General features: G+C 41.3%; 1 protein-coding gene across 1 annotated transcript in view; it reads right to left on the bottom strand.

The window, feature by feature from the left end:
• The window catches only part of pdgfc (platelet derived growth factor c), a 31035-nt gene extending 23542 nt beyond the window's left edge, over positions 1–7493 (bottom strand). Inside the window, exon 1 of the mRNA XM_018746223.2 lies at positions 6578–7493. Within this exon, the coding sequence (XP_018601739.2) occupies positions 6578–6767 (190 nt within the window). The 5' untranslated portion in view covers positions 6768–7493. The remainder of the gene's footprint in view (positions 1–6577) is intronic.
• Positions 7494–14091: the final 6598 nt, after the last annotated feature.

Below are 14091 nucleotides of genomic sequence, written 5' to 3'. Positions count from 1 at the left end.
GGGACCAAAGCTAGCCATCATCTGGCCTTCTCGGTCATTGACAGACAAGTCTTAGATTTGAAAGAGAAAAAAAAAGAGATTTTTTCCACAGCTGTGGGGCCACGCTGTGGAGGGAGTTCAGTGGCCTTTATAGTTGAATCTGTCAGAAACCGGCAACTGGACGCAAGGGCTCGATTATGCCGTTATCCAGCCAAGCCACATTGGCATATGGCTTGTGCTGCGGGGTAAAGATAGTCCTATTAAAAAGTCCTTAAAGGTCCAGCATCCAGGGATGATATTTCACTCGTGACTGATGCCACATACAGCCATACAGCAACCAATTCTCATGCTTGACAAGAATTTTTCAGACCAAGGAGATGAACATTTTAATATGAAATCACAAGTATGTCACTAACAAGTTTTTATTCCATTTAAAGATGTATTCTTTATTTCATGTGTTCATGCTGGAAAAGTATTTATTCCTTATGGATTAAAGTCTATTAAGGCTTGTGCCAATTAAGGTTCAACTAATTGGAAATTACCCTACAAATCATGGCACAGTGCAGAAAAAACTAGGCAAATGAAGCTTACTGACATATAAAAATGTGGTTTGAACTCCGGTGAAATATATTTTGACTCCTACGAAAACCATATTCTGTGACCAAATGTGGCTTTAAGCAGCAGAAGATATTTTTTCGCAGTAGTTTGATACAATGTTGAGGACATTTTTATTTAAGCTGTCAAAGAACATATTGTTGAACAATTCACTTGTATCCAAAGCGCCAGGCCACTTCTGGAAGATTTACATTACCGACAAGGTGTTAGCGCTTCTTTTGTCTTCGTGTATGTAAAGCCAGCAGACAGCGGCCGAAACAAGCACAAATAAATAAAAGCCATTATTAGTGTTTCCTTTATGAACAATTGTAGATTCTGAAAACCTGACTTTGGCACGGTTTGTTTTATTTGGCAGCAGCTGCTCCTGGTTCGGTTCGTTCACGAAGAAACAGAAAGCTGTATCCGGAAATGTGTGAGTAATCGGTCACGTTCAAACTTTCTTTATGGACAGCTGTGAGACAGAGGGTCACACACACTTAGCAGGACAGAGGCATGAGGGACGAGGGACACATATGACAAAGAGCTCCTCCGCATTGCAAAACACACCCTTTTATCCACCGAGCAAACACACACACATTTTGCATATACACCTCTTTATTCATCAAGATATTTCTGTGATACGATTACCTCAAAGGTGAAAAATACATTTAAAAGAATTACAAAGACGTGCTCTAAATTCCAGAAACTCTGTTTCTTTAAATCTAAATTTAACGAGAGTATTATGGATTTAATGAGATAATCTCACCCATAGAGTACAAGTGCAATAAAGGTCACTGTTAATTTAAATGACAAAGTATCAGATGAACAGGCACTTTGGCTTTCAACAAGTAAAGGGGGAAAAAAGCCCCAGAACTGCGGGGAAAGAAAAGGTTTCGATGTGATTCGGCGAGCAAACTGAAACATAACTCAACAAAAGGCGAGACAGATTGGTTTTGTCAATTAAATCTCATTAGCTAGCAGAGCTCACAGGCTATTTTAATGCTGTCATCTATTTGCACTAATTAGAAACAGCTGAGCACATGTTTGAGTTCGGAAAAAAGAAATTAAAAAAACCTGTCGGGGTGGAGATCACACCTAGCTGACATTGTGCTGTCCTTGAGACAGATAGCTACGTATTCAGACAAGCATGGAGATATAAATGAGGCCACATAACATGCCTTTGGACCCAAAGGTTGTGGGTTTGATTCCCAACCCTGGCTGTCGTACCCTTGAGCAAGGTACTTACCCTAAATCGCTCCAGTATAAATTACCCAGCTGTATAAATGGGTAAATAATTGTAAGTCGCTTTGGAGAAAAGTGTCAGCTTAATGTAAATAACATTATTCCCTCATTGGACCAGAGCCTCTTCAAGGAGGGATATTACTGAAATTCATCTGAGATCAAGTACCACCACCGCTTGGATGATAACCATTCTAACTCAACAAGATGTGACCCATTTAGGACTTTCATAGCAGCAACTCAGCATGTGAATTTTTCTTGAGTAGTCAGGGGTCATTTTTCATTACCCCTTAACAGAAAGTATGGAGTGATACTATTACACAGTTAATTGATTTAATTATATAGCCTATCAATAATTTTGTATAGTTTACATTAAATGTAACTAAGCTGACGGTTATATAAACCATGCAACATCCTAGTGAAGAGCACAGATCATGTATCGCATGTATATCATGTAACACACCTCATTTTCGTCTCATTCCCTCTTTTATACAGATGGAAAGACAGAAAAAAGTGTCAGCAACAATTAAAACAACTTCAGATTTGAATAGAAATATTTTTATGGTAAAGGTGTTTTTGCTGAAGAATTGTATTGCTATTTTTGAGCCATTTGCTTGAAGACATAAAAAGAAAGAATAAGAAAATACTTGTAATATTACAAGTGCAGCCACAAGAAAATGATGGGACTGTCATAATCATTGATTTGACAGGGGATCTTGAAAGGCAACAAAGACCTGCCCTCTTCAAATGAAGATGATATCTTGTTGGGGGTTATTGGCCTCTGTTATACAATCACATTATCATCTATTATTAATTTCACTGATGGTGCATAGAGGTGGTTAAATGAAAAGCGTCTTCAAACCCTAATGTGTTAATGGCGTTGCGACATTTTATTTTGAATGGATCGATCCAATGGAAAATTAACCCTTCAAAAGAATGGAGCTAAGGAAGAAATTCCCGCCACCTCACTCGTGCATGAATAACAATGATCACAGGCATGCGTGATGACAGGTAATAATGCCTTGAGCTAACATGCGGCTTGCTTATTTATATTAATGCATACTGCATGCAGTGTCCTCGCTGTCAATACCAGCGAATGGAGGCTTCATTCTGTTTTGGGTGAAGACTTTCTCACAGCAGGAACGTTGCTTTTTTACATTCTTAATATACATTTACGTACTCTGCTCTCACTTGGACTATAGCTATGACTGACAATTTCATAAAATTGAGCCTAATACGCAATGTAAAAGAAAACATATGTGTTTAACAAGCTAATCTGTAATAGTCTCCAGGACCCTTCACTTCCCAGAAGGTTCATCCATCTCTCGGAAACTCTCTGTCAACCTGGACAACTTGCTAATTTCATCCACCTCATCGGCTAAGAGCCTAGGAGTAACGATAGACTCAAGTCTGTGCTTCTTTCAACACGTTGAAACAAAACGCATTGAAGTCATAACCCTGTCCAGCAGGTGCATCCTGCATAACATCTGTGTGATCCACACATGAAAAAAAAGTGTTCGTAGCTTATGGTTGAGGCCATAGTCATGTCCCACATTAGCTATCGCAATTCCCTCCTGTCTGGTCTCCAGGCCTCTGCCATCAAACCTCTCCAGTTGATACAGAACGCTGCTCTTTCCATGGATCTCCCCTCCTAATTCCTCTTCGTCGGACTTTGTACAGGCAACTTCGGACAGTCAAGACTCTGGTTATGGTGTACAAGGCCAACGGATCTGTTCACTGGTACCTGCAAGGTCTTATCATTCACTACCCCAACCACACTGCTGTGCTCCTGTACCTTTGCCTGCTTGTTGGCCTCACGTGCAAGAGGTTCCAAATCAAAAGCCTGAAGATTCTCTGTTCTGGTTCCAATGTGGTGGATTGAGCTCCCTCTCTGTCAACAGTGTAATATTCTTCTCGACATTCAAGAAAACTCTCAAAACACATCTCTTTCAAACCCATTTCTGTCGTTCTCTATCTACTCTAAGAACATTCACAACTTTTGTGTAAAAAGTTGTGTGCAAGGGCGAGGGGGGTACACACTGAACAGGATGTCAGGTAATGTCATGCATATTTAAGATTTATTTTTCCTTTCACAAAGGTTATGGAAAGGTATCATAAATGTATCGCTCTGGAGTCGGTACACAAAACCTTGGACTCTGACTCCAGTGACCCAATGATTGGTTCTGGCTCCGTGGCTCCGACTCCCCAGCACCTGCCCAAAGTTGCACATTAATCTGGCGGTCGACATATCTAGCTCATAAATGAATCATACATGTTGGAATACACCTGGATCATCATTAGTGATACAATCTGGGCTTAGTTGGTGTTCTGGGTCAATAATAATAATAAAAATAATAATAATAAATGCTGGTTAATTGATCTGTTGAAATAGTATGCATATTGCATATTCACAAAGAATCACTATGATTTGCTGGTCTACACTGGATGATGGTATTCATATTTTTTAAAAAAATATTATAATGATGTACTTAAGTTTTCACGAAAGACAAAGCTTTTGTTGCTGTACTCTTTATATGCCTTTTTTGGATTTGTGCAACACAATGTGAATATTTTTGCAATTCAATGGCTAGAATTGAATCCAGATTTTTTACAAATGATTGCCTTTCTTCTCATGTCTTATTTAAGGGCCCCAATTCAAGGCGTTACAACTTTAGACTAATTTCATTTCCCTGCCAAACATACTGAACTCTGGTTGCAAGTTCATTTTCTCAGGCTGCCATCAGACATCAGCCAGCTGGAGGAAGGGTGGATTTGTAGGCCAGTGTTCAGGGTGGGACCTTGGCACAGTGGCACAGCAAGTAGCGCTGGTGTCTCACAGCTCCTGGGTAGTGTGAGAGGAAGTGGGTTTGATCCTCACTCAGTCTATGTGGAGTCTGCATGTTTTCCCTGTGTCTGAATGGATTTTCTCTGGGTGCTCTGGTTTCCTCCCACCCTCCAAAGACATGGTGTTCAGGCTCACTCATAGTGTGCTAGTGTTTCACTGATGTATGGATGAGTGACCTACTGTAAGTAGTGTATCCAGCAGTGTAAGTCACCATGGTGAATAAGGTGTGTGGGCTCATAACACTACATAGAGTTCATGGGAAGTTGCTTTGGAGAAAAGTGTCTGCTAAATAAATAAATAAATGTAATGTCCCATAAACAATTGTCAGCTTCGGCTGTGTCCCCACCCAGCAGGCCGCAGAGGACAGGTGGTGTGTCCAAGGGAGCTGTGTTCCGTCATGCAGGTGCTGTGCGTCCTTGGCTTCGTGAACGGGAATGTGTGTGGAGCAATGCGACTCGTCCAAAAGAAAATCCGCTGCCACACTGCGAAGTGTTCTAGAGCAGGAGGAGGGATTCGATCTCTGACATTTAACCCCTCCGCTTCCTGTGCCCTGTGTTTCTAAGAACTGGCTTTGAATAGCAGTCCTGCTGAAGGACACTTGGTCAGAGTACTTCTCGGGTAAATTACCCTGCTGTACAGCAGTGCAACTGAGTGAATCGGTAGCAGCGCTCGACTTGGAGAAAAGTGTCAAATAAATGGACAAACAAGTAACCCGGTGAAACAATGCATTTTAAGACTTGATAATCTTTTAATCAAAATTCCTTTATTAAGCTCACAATTGTCTAGGTCCATGTTATAATTGTTTGCTTATCTTTACTACTACTACTATTAGTCTCACAGCGCCTGAGTGGTGCAAGAGGATGTGGGTTCGATCCCCGCCCAGTCTATGTGGCATTTGTATGTTCTCCCTGTGTCTGTGTGGGTTTGCTTTGGGTGCTCTGGTTTCCTCACACAATCCAAAGACATGCTGTTCAGGTGTGTGAGTGACAGAGAGAGTGTGTGTGTTCCACTGATGTATGGATGAGTGACCCATTGCAATTAGTGTATCTAGCAGTGTAAGTCACCACGGTGAATAAGGTGTGTGGGCTGATAACACTACACAGAGTTCACTGAAAGTCACTTTGGACAAAAGCATCTGTTAAGTAAATATAATAATAATAATAATAATAATAATAATAATAATAATAATAACAGCAGTAGTTTAGCAGACGACTTTCTCAAAGGCAAATAATTAGTATGATTAAAGCACTTACAGTGATTTACCCATGTAGCATGGTTAGTAAAAACTGTGCAACTCAGGGTATTGCCCTGGTACTGTAGAGTAAGTGTAAACGTATGTGTGGAACTGAGAAAAGGGAATAATGAGAAATAAAAAAATGAGAATAAAATAGTTATTCTATAAAAGTGAACCTTTGGCGCAAAACTAGAGAAGACAGTGCGCATGAAAGGCGACGTATGAAGTGACTTTAAACTTTATGTTTCCTTGACCGTTTTCTATCCATCGAGCTCGGGAGTTCAGACTGAAGTGGTGGTAAAACACAGTAGCGGAGTCAAGTGGACGAGTAAACAAAGAGAAAGTTGCCGAGCCGCCACGCGTGGAAGAAAGACTTTCACGGTCAGAAAGACGTTTCTCCAGGGAAATGAATGGGATTTTACTTTTTTCCTCGCCGTGCGTGTAAAAAGCGACAAATGAAACAAATTCATACGTTTAAAACTTAATTCCGCTCTCCAAACTGTAGCGTAAAAAAATAATTTCAATAAATACACACTTTGAGGACTCTTTAAGTTGCTTTTCTATTTTTGTTCGTATCTCAGTAAAGGTCGCAAGAGACTTTTGTACCCAATTCTCGCATAACGGCCAAGCCGGAGGAGCCGGGAAAGTTGTGCCCAGAGACTAAAATGAGTGAAATGAGCACTCACCGTTTTGCTCCTTTACATTGTCATGCTGAAACTTGTTGCTGTGGTTGAATTCAGCCTCGGACCCGTGCTGCTGGCTAGATGATATAAGGAGGAGGAATAACGAGAGGATCATTTGGAGATGTGAAGAAAGGGATTTTTCCAACCAAGGTGCTTCAGGACTGGAAGGCTTGGAGGTGTATTTCACCACCATGTACCGGCGATGCGTGTGTGGCACCAACGAGCCTCTTTTGGGCACATTTGCAGCAAGAAGTCGCAGAAATGCATCCACATTATGATCCCATCCAGAGTGCACTTTCCTTTTTTTATTGAGAAATAACTGCTTCTAAGCCTTTCTCAGATGCCTGGTGATTTCAGTCAGGGTCCAGTTTACTGGTTCCATGAAGACCTCATGGGAGAGAGAGACACAAGGAGCACCTGTGAACTTCATGGAAACCTGGCACTCAGGTTATCAGAAAGTCAGTTATTAATGCGCGAAGTCAGATTTACGTTAATTACTCGGAGGAGGGGGGGGTGGGAAATCCCATCATGCAATTAAGGCAAAGTGAAGGTCTGGAAGTCACGCTCCATCCAAGTAGAAAGATGTGAATTTGCCTCTGGAGAGTCTTCACTTCTCCAAAAGTTCCAGTCAACGCGACTTCTCTTGTCCCATACGGTCCTTGGTCTGAAGTGCGTCTTTGGAGAAGTCCAGCATTCTTCGCAGGCTGTGCTGTGCTGTGCTGCTCGGGATGGCTGGAGATTTATTATAAAGCCGTCGGCAGTGGAGATTTCGGACGGTCCTTTGGAGGAAAAGCGACTCCCGGTGCTGTGTGTGAAGTCTGATCCCCTTTTGCTGCGCGCTGAGTCCAGTTGCACTGCCGACTAAGTCTGGAGACTCGGGGCTTTGGGTGGACACGCTGTCTGCCAACTGGTGACACAACAGGTGCTGTACATAAAGTAGAAAAAAAAAAAGAAAAACATCCGAGCGAAGAAACTTCCCGAAGTATTAACCCTTCACTCTCCGCAGTTACGCACGGAACGCAAATTTGCGCATTTATCCTCTTCGCGGCCAGAACGCGCAGCCCAAGGTCAAAATCTTTAAACGCTGGGGGAGTGACGTCAAATAGTTAAGAATTAGCTGCAGTCCAGCAGGTGGCGTAGTGCTTAAAGCGCTTAATCTCCCCCTGGCGCTCGACACCTCGACCAAAGTACTTACCCTGAATAACTGCAGTAAAAGTACCCTGCTGTTAAATGGGCAAATCGTTGTGTGTTGAATGTTGTCAACATTGTGAGCCGCTTTAGTACAAAGGTATCATCTAAATTAAAGTTAATAATGAGTCACTACTTAGTAACGGTCATTTGTAACATAAATTCCAACATATATAAAGAAGCTGAGTAATAAAAACAATATAAGTGAAAATCACTGCAGCTATTAATGCCTGCGTTTTCAACATAACCTCCAGTAAAATAATAAATGCATTAATATGGTATAGGGTTTATTTGTTCATACTGGTCAGTACATTGGTCCTCGTCATCCTTACCATCAATGGGAAGCACAATGCATATTGTCCTTACAACAGTTATACCAGTGATGCGAGAGCATGGAGAACTGCGTTGAAATGAAAGTAATGCTTTGATAGATTATGTGAGAGCGAAGGAAGTTTCCTCTGCTGGAACGCTGAAAACTGCCACACAACAAAATGAAAAGCTTCGGTTTTGCCGGTGAAATGAGAAGCAAATGTTTGAAAACGGCGTCAGGCAGAAATGAGCAGCTGTGTACGCTTGGGTGATGTAGGCCTGCGCACATGTACTGTAAAGGAGCTCTGGTGAGCACACTCTTTTACAAGGATCCCATGCATGGAGCAGGACCCAGCTGTTTTGTTTAAAAGAGAGTATCACATTCCAGCCCGGTCTGCAGCAGATGTCAGCACCTCGGCACACAGAATCTCTCTCTCTCTCTTTCTGTCGCACGGTTTTTTTTTTTTTTTTCCCCCTTCACAAGGTTTTTGTCTGCAAAGCCCACTATTTAGTCTCTTGGCCCCATCAGACTGCAACTTCTCTGGTGGTCTTTTTTTGAATCCCCCTACTGCTCTCTGACATGAACTAGTGTACATGAGCACAGTGAATGGAAGAGTTTAAAAAAAAAAAAAATCACAGCCATTCAGTGAAACATGGTAAACAACCAGTGCGGTTGTGACTGTGGGGGCTTTACAGACTGAGATATCTTTTCTGATAGCACGCGGGGACAACACAGGGGACCGTAGGTGGTGTTGTCATTAGAGCGGCTCCCTTGCAATTGAAAGACCCCCGTTCAGTTCCCACCTCCTGATGTGTTACCCTTGAGCAAGGTACTTAGTCTAAATTGCTCCAGTAAAAAAATTACCCAGCTGTGTAAATGAGTAAATAATTGAAAATAGATTAGTGTACAAGCCAAAAATTGTGAGTTGCTTTGGAAAAACACACACACACACATTGTCAGAGCTGCTTGTCCCATACAGGGTCGCGGGGAACCGGAGCCAACGTGGTAACGCAGGGCGTAAGGCCGGAGGGGGAGGGGACGCCCAGGACAGGACGCCAGTCCGTCGCAAGGCACCCCAAGCGGGACTCAAACCCCAGATCCACCGGAGAGCAGGACTGTGGTCCAACCCACTGTGCCACCGCACCCCCACTTTGGAAAAATGTTTTAGATAAATGAATAAATAACTTGCTAGTAAATATAATCTCTTGGGTTTTTTTTCTAACAGTTCTCCTAATATACTGGGTATATATACCAGCAAACTGTAAAGATGGTCTTGCAACAAGAAAAGAGGCACTGATGGGAGAGTGATGATTTTGCAGGATATCAGTATGATACAAAATTAAATTTGCTTCTGTAATTTAACCCTATAACTGAATGGAACGTTTTTCTTAATAAAATAGCCTTTTTTTTTGTGCTTTGAGGCAGGAGACACCTGCTGGTATATCTTGAAGCTACAGTTACGTGTTTGCCCACCAATAAGGCCCTGTTCATGTGGTTTTCATCATAATGTACATCAGTCACATTCGGGGGTCAGGGGAAAGCATTGTATCTTAAACGAGCATCAGATGGTCTTTAAAATGCATTCGTGGGTGAAAAATTTGGAGCTCTACTTAATTTGTTTTTAAAGAAAATAAAGTAGGCAACTTCCATCCATCCATCCATCCATCCATCCATCCATCCATCCATCCATCCATCATCAATAAGCACACAATCATAGCTACTAAACTGATATGCTTATTGTTTGGTGGACCATGCTCATTACTTTTCTTTTTTTTTTGGAATGCCGTTTTGTTATCTTTCTGCTGATGATTGCACTGAAACAGTTAACAGAACTCAGAAACCTAAGCTCACCTAAGCTAAGAATATGTTACACTGTCACCGGGAAAGTTTTCCAGTTGCTTACTGTTGTTGTGTTGTTGCTTTTTTTTTTTTTTTTTTTCTTTTTTTTTTGCCGTTTTACTTGTGCACATTAGTATCAATCCCAAATATGAATTTTGCAGAATGATGCAGGTAATGCATATGCTTCCATTCAAATTATGGGTGGTCTGTAAAAATCCCAGGAATGTATTCTAATATGGGTTTGGTCTCAGTGCAGTAACAGTAGTGATTTTTACAAAGTACAACCTTGAAAGGGAGACACAAGATGTAACTGAACATCCATGTCTATTTTATATTTAATCCCAGAGTTCTGTAGTTTTTATTGCTTCTGCTATAATGATCAACCAAAAGATACTCAGTAGGGTTGAATTTTCTTCTTTTCGTATAAAACAATGAATATGAAGAATTCCCATGTGTAGTATATTATTGTATTCAATACGTGCCCATGGAATGTGTTTTCACACTAAATTTGAGGATGCTCCCTTTTATGTAACACCCGTCTCAAGATACCACACAGGGTGCTGATAACCTTTTCATGTCTTTTGGTGGTGCTCAGATTAGCACTGAGGCCCAGACACTGAGGACAGATGTGTCTCAAAATCAATGCAGGAGCATCACAGCTCATTTCTTCCAGGTGATCCCTCTTCTCTAGTCATTTTGTAAGGCCTTCTAATCATTCTGGTCATGACTACCAGTTGTTCTTTTTTCTAACTGATTCCGTTCATATCTCTCTGTTTTCGAATCATATTCACTTTTCAAAACCGAGTCGTTCAGGTTGACATTGCTTGATTTCTCTGCATATATTCTGCTCATCCACTTTATGGGCAGCTCCATGACCTAACCCATCTGAATTCTTATGCGTGCTGTCTCAGATCTTCCCGCTGAGTGCCTTCAGTTAGTCCCCTTTCCTGCCTAGATAAATGTCAGCTTTCCTATTTCGGGCTTTTTTCTTATTGTCTTTACGAACGTCTCATGTAGAAAAAGCTGCATCTTATCAGTATTCTTATCTAAATGAAAATGGGGTTGAAAGCCGAATTGTGTGGACTTGTATGTAAAACAAACTTCTTTGTCTTACAGCAGAGCAACACCAAGCCAGGATCTGTAGAGATGTTAATGTAATGTATTTATCTACACCAGCAGTTGAAAATATGTTTTTTGTAAGTAAGTAAAATTTAAAAAAAAAAAAAACCCTCAAAACATGGTATAGATTCTAGCAATTTCACAAACTTAGTCCCTGGGTTACAAACGTTCGACTTACGTACAACCCGTAGTTACGAACCACCCCGGTAAAGCCTAGTATATTAAAAAATTGAGTTACATACATTGATTCTTAATAACAAACGGGAACTACTTTGCGACACACAGCAAAACACTACGTGTCTACAGCGGTTTGTCAGCTTGTGGGTGTGTGAGCCCGAAGTACGACTAAGACTTGGTTCTGTTCAGTTGGACCACGTTGCCGTTAACAATGTCTCGCGTGTTACTGTATTTGGCTTCAATTTTTTTCTTTTTGTTTTTACCCTCATAACCACGGCACCAAAATACAAATGTGATGCAAGCGATGGTGATGCATCAAAGAAAAGGAAAACAATCACAACTGAAACTAAAGTGGAAATAATAAAGCAATCGAAAAAAGGTGAAACGTCAACAAACATCTGAAAAGCTTTCGGCTACAGCTGGTCAACGCACGGGACAATTTTAAGGGACAAAGCAAAAACAATGGAGGCTCTGTCCCGATGAAATCTGAAATTATCAGACTTATGTACAAATTCGACATGAAGACAGACTTATGAAGGGAACTCGTTTGTAATCCGAGGACTGTCTGTAATTATATTTCCATAAAGTGTGTCAGACGCTGAGAACAGCTCATGGTGTGTCGAGTTTGCAGGTCTCTCCTCATGTTTGCACCCAGGAAAAATACATGGAAAAAAGCAGTGGCAAACTGCTCTCATTCCTCTCTTTCCTTGGAAACCATGTGAGTGGTCACTACTCGTTGAACTTGACTTGGTGACGCAACCATATATATTCAGATTAACTTAAATTTATATAGTCGACAGAGGTGAATGCAATGAGTCAAATCAAGGAAAAAAAAAACAGCTTGATTACTTTGAGTATTTTTTCAGTCCTGTGAAATCTTATTGCTGTTGTATTAGTAGTGGTTTAAGAAAATTATCCTGGTGAGTTATGCTTGATTCCTGAAGAGCTGTGAATATGTTTTTTTATAGAATTTATGAAACCTAAGAAAAACTGGATTCATCACTTTTGGAATAAATTTCATTTACCCTATGCCTGATTAGAATTGTTTATTACAAACACTGTACTGTACAATTAACATGGCCTATTATGAGCTTGAATTAACATTCAGTCCTACCACTAATTAAATAAAGAGCCAAAACAAGCATCAGAGTCTGCATTACTTCATTGAAAGTTTAAGAAAATTTAACAATACAATCTTTCTAAGAGCTTTTTAAGTAATTATCGATAGATTAGTAATTTAAAAGACAAAAACAATAATGTTTTTATTGCCATTATTCCTTGAGTACAGTACAAAATAAAAATGACAGGGCTCTGCTGGTATGTTTAGGGCAACATTTAAATTGCATAATGTATTATTGTGTATGGTGGGGGTTGTAGCGGCACAGTGGGTTGGACCAGATCCTGCTCTTCACTGGGCCTGGGGTTCGAGTCCTGTTTGGGGTGCCTTGTGACGGATTGGCGTCCTTTCCTGGGCGTGTTCCCTCCCCCTCCAGCCTTACACCCTGTGTTACCAGGTTAGGATCCAACTCCCTGCGGTCCTGTATGGGACAAGTAGCTTCAGATGGTGTGTGTGTTTGTGTGTATTGTGTATGTGTGTTGTACATTCTTATTTATTTTATTTTTATATAACTGCCTGAGGTTAATTCTGTTAGCAGCCATCAGGCTGAACAGTGAGTCCTCATACTTGTCAGGGTGCGGACCTCATAATGACTGTGGCATCGAGCTGATCTTTGTCATCTTAGGTCGGGATGGCTTAATAGTTACATTTTTTCATTCATTAATTAACTAATGCATACATGCTGTAGACCTCATCTCGGCAATGACACTTCTCGCTGCTGCTGCCGGTCTGCCTGTTACACAAGTGTCTTTCGGTTCGTCGGCGTCTGCCGCCCTGGCACTTGGACATCATCGCGGGCAGGCAGCCCTCACACCTGACTTCTTGAGAGGTAGACTTAAAAGTCCATTACACATTCCTTCCCTCTCCGTATCCCGTCTTCAGAGGGCTGGCGCAGATCCACTCTCTGTGTATATTGGCAGCCAGGACTGCAGTCAGTTCTGTCCACACCAAGTTCTGACCGAGTTTATCGCTCTTTGTATTTTATTACAGCTCAGGGCCTGTGATGACAGCGTGCTCGCAGGAGAACGGCTACGGCTGAATAATAAACAAGGTTTGTGACCGTGAATCATGTTTAAGTGGAAGGCCGAAGGGAAAAAAAGTCTGCTTATACTTTGGAAAATTTAAGACAAAGGAAATGGCTTTGTGCAATAAATAATGTATTGCTGAAATACTATTTGATGTAAATAAATCAAACAGGTATGATATACATAGAAGGTGAGGGATAAAAAATGTGTTTTCAACTCAAGCATTACATAACACATAGTCCTGGCATTGTATCCAGGAGGTGCTGTGATTTAAGAGGATTTACAGGAACAATGGTGGAAAACAAGATTCATTAGGAAACAACTCTAGTTGCTGGATATAAAATCAAAGACATTTGTGCGCAATGTGGTGGTTTAACCGAATAACTGGGGGTTTTATACAGTCTTCCAAAATACTGTCTCCAGCAGCATTGTTCCCAGCTGCGCCAAAACGCAATTTCACGATGAAATGTATTACTGTATGGTATGTATTTCATGCTGAGCGATTTTCTCGTGGAAAATGTGGATGCTGAAGGCAGATCTACGGATGTGGGGAATTATGATGGATTCATGATCAACGCCACCGAGCAGCTACAAATTCCCCCTGTCGTGGTGGTGACAATAATTCTATATAATGAGCTCGGAATTTTCTTTTTTTTTTCTGCGTGATGCGCGCGGGCGCGAGTGTGCGTGTGTGTGTGTGTGTGTGTGTGTGTGTGTGTGTGTGTGTGTGAGAGACTGCGCA

Source organism: Scleropages formosus, chromosome 5 (assembly GCF_900964775.1).
Source record: "Scleropages formosus chromosome 5, fSclFor1.1, whole genome shotgun sequence".
In the NCBI taxonomy this organism is placed as follows: domain Eukaryota; kingdom Metazoa; phylum Chordata; class Actinopteri; order Osteoglossiformes; family Osteoglossidae; genus Scleropages; species Scleropages formosus.
The sequence above is the reverse complement of the archived record's forward strand: the minus strand, read 5'-3'. Positions and strand labels throughout refer to the sequence as shown.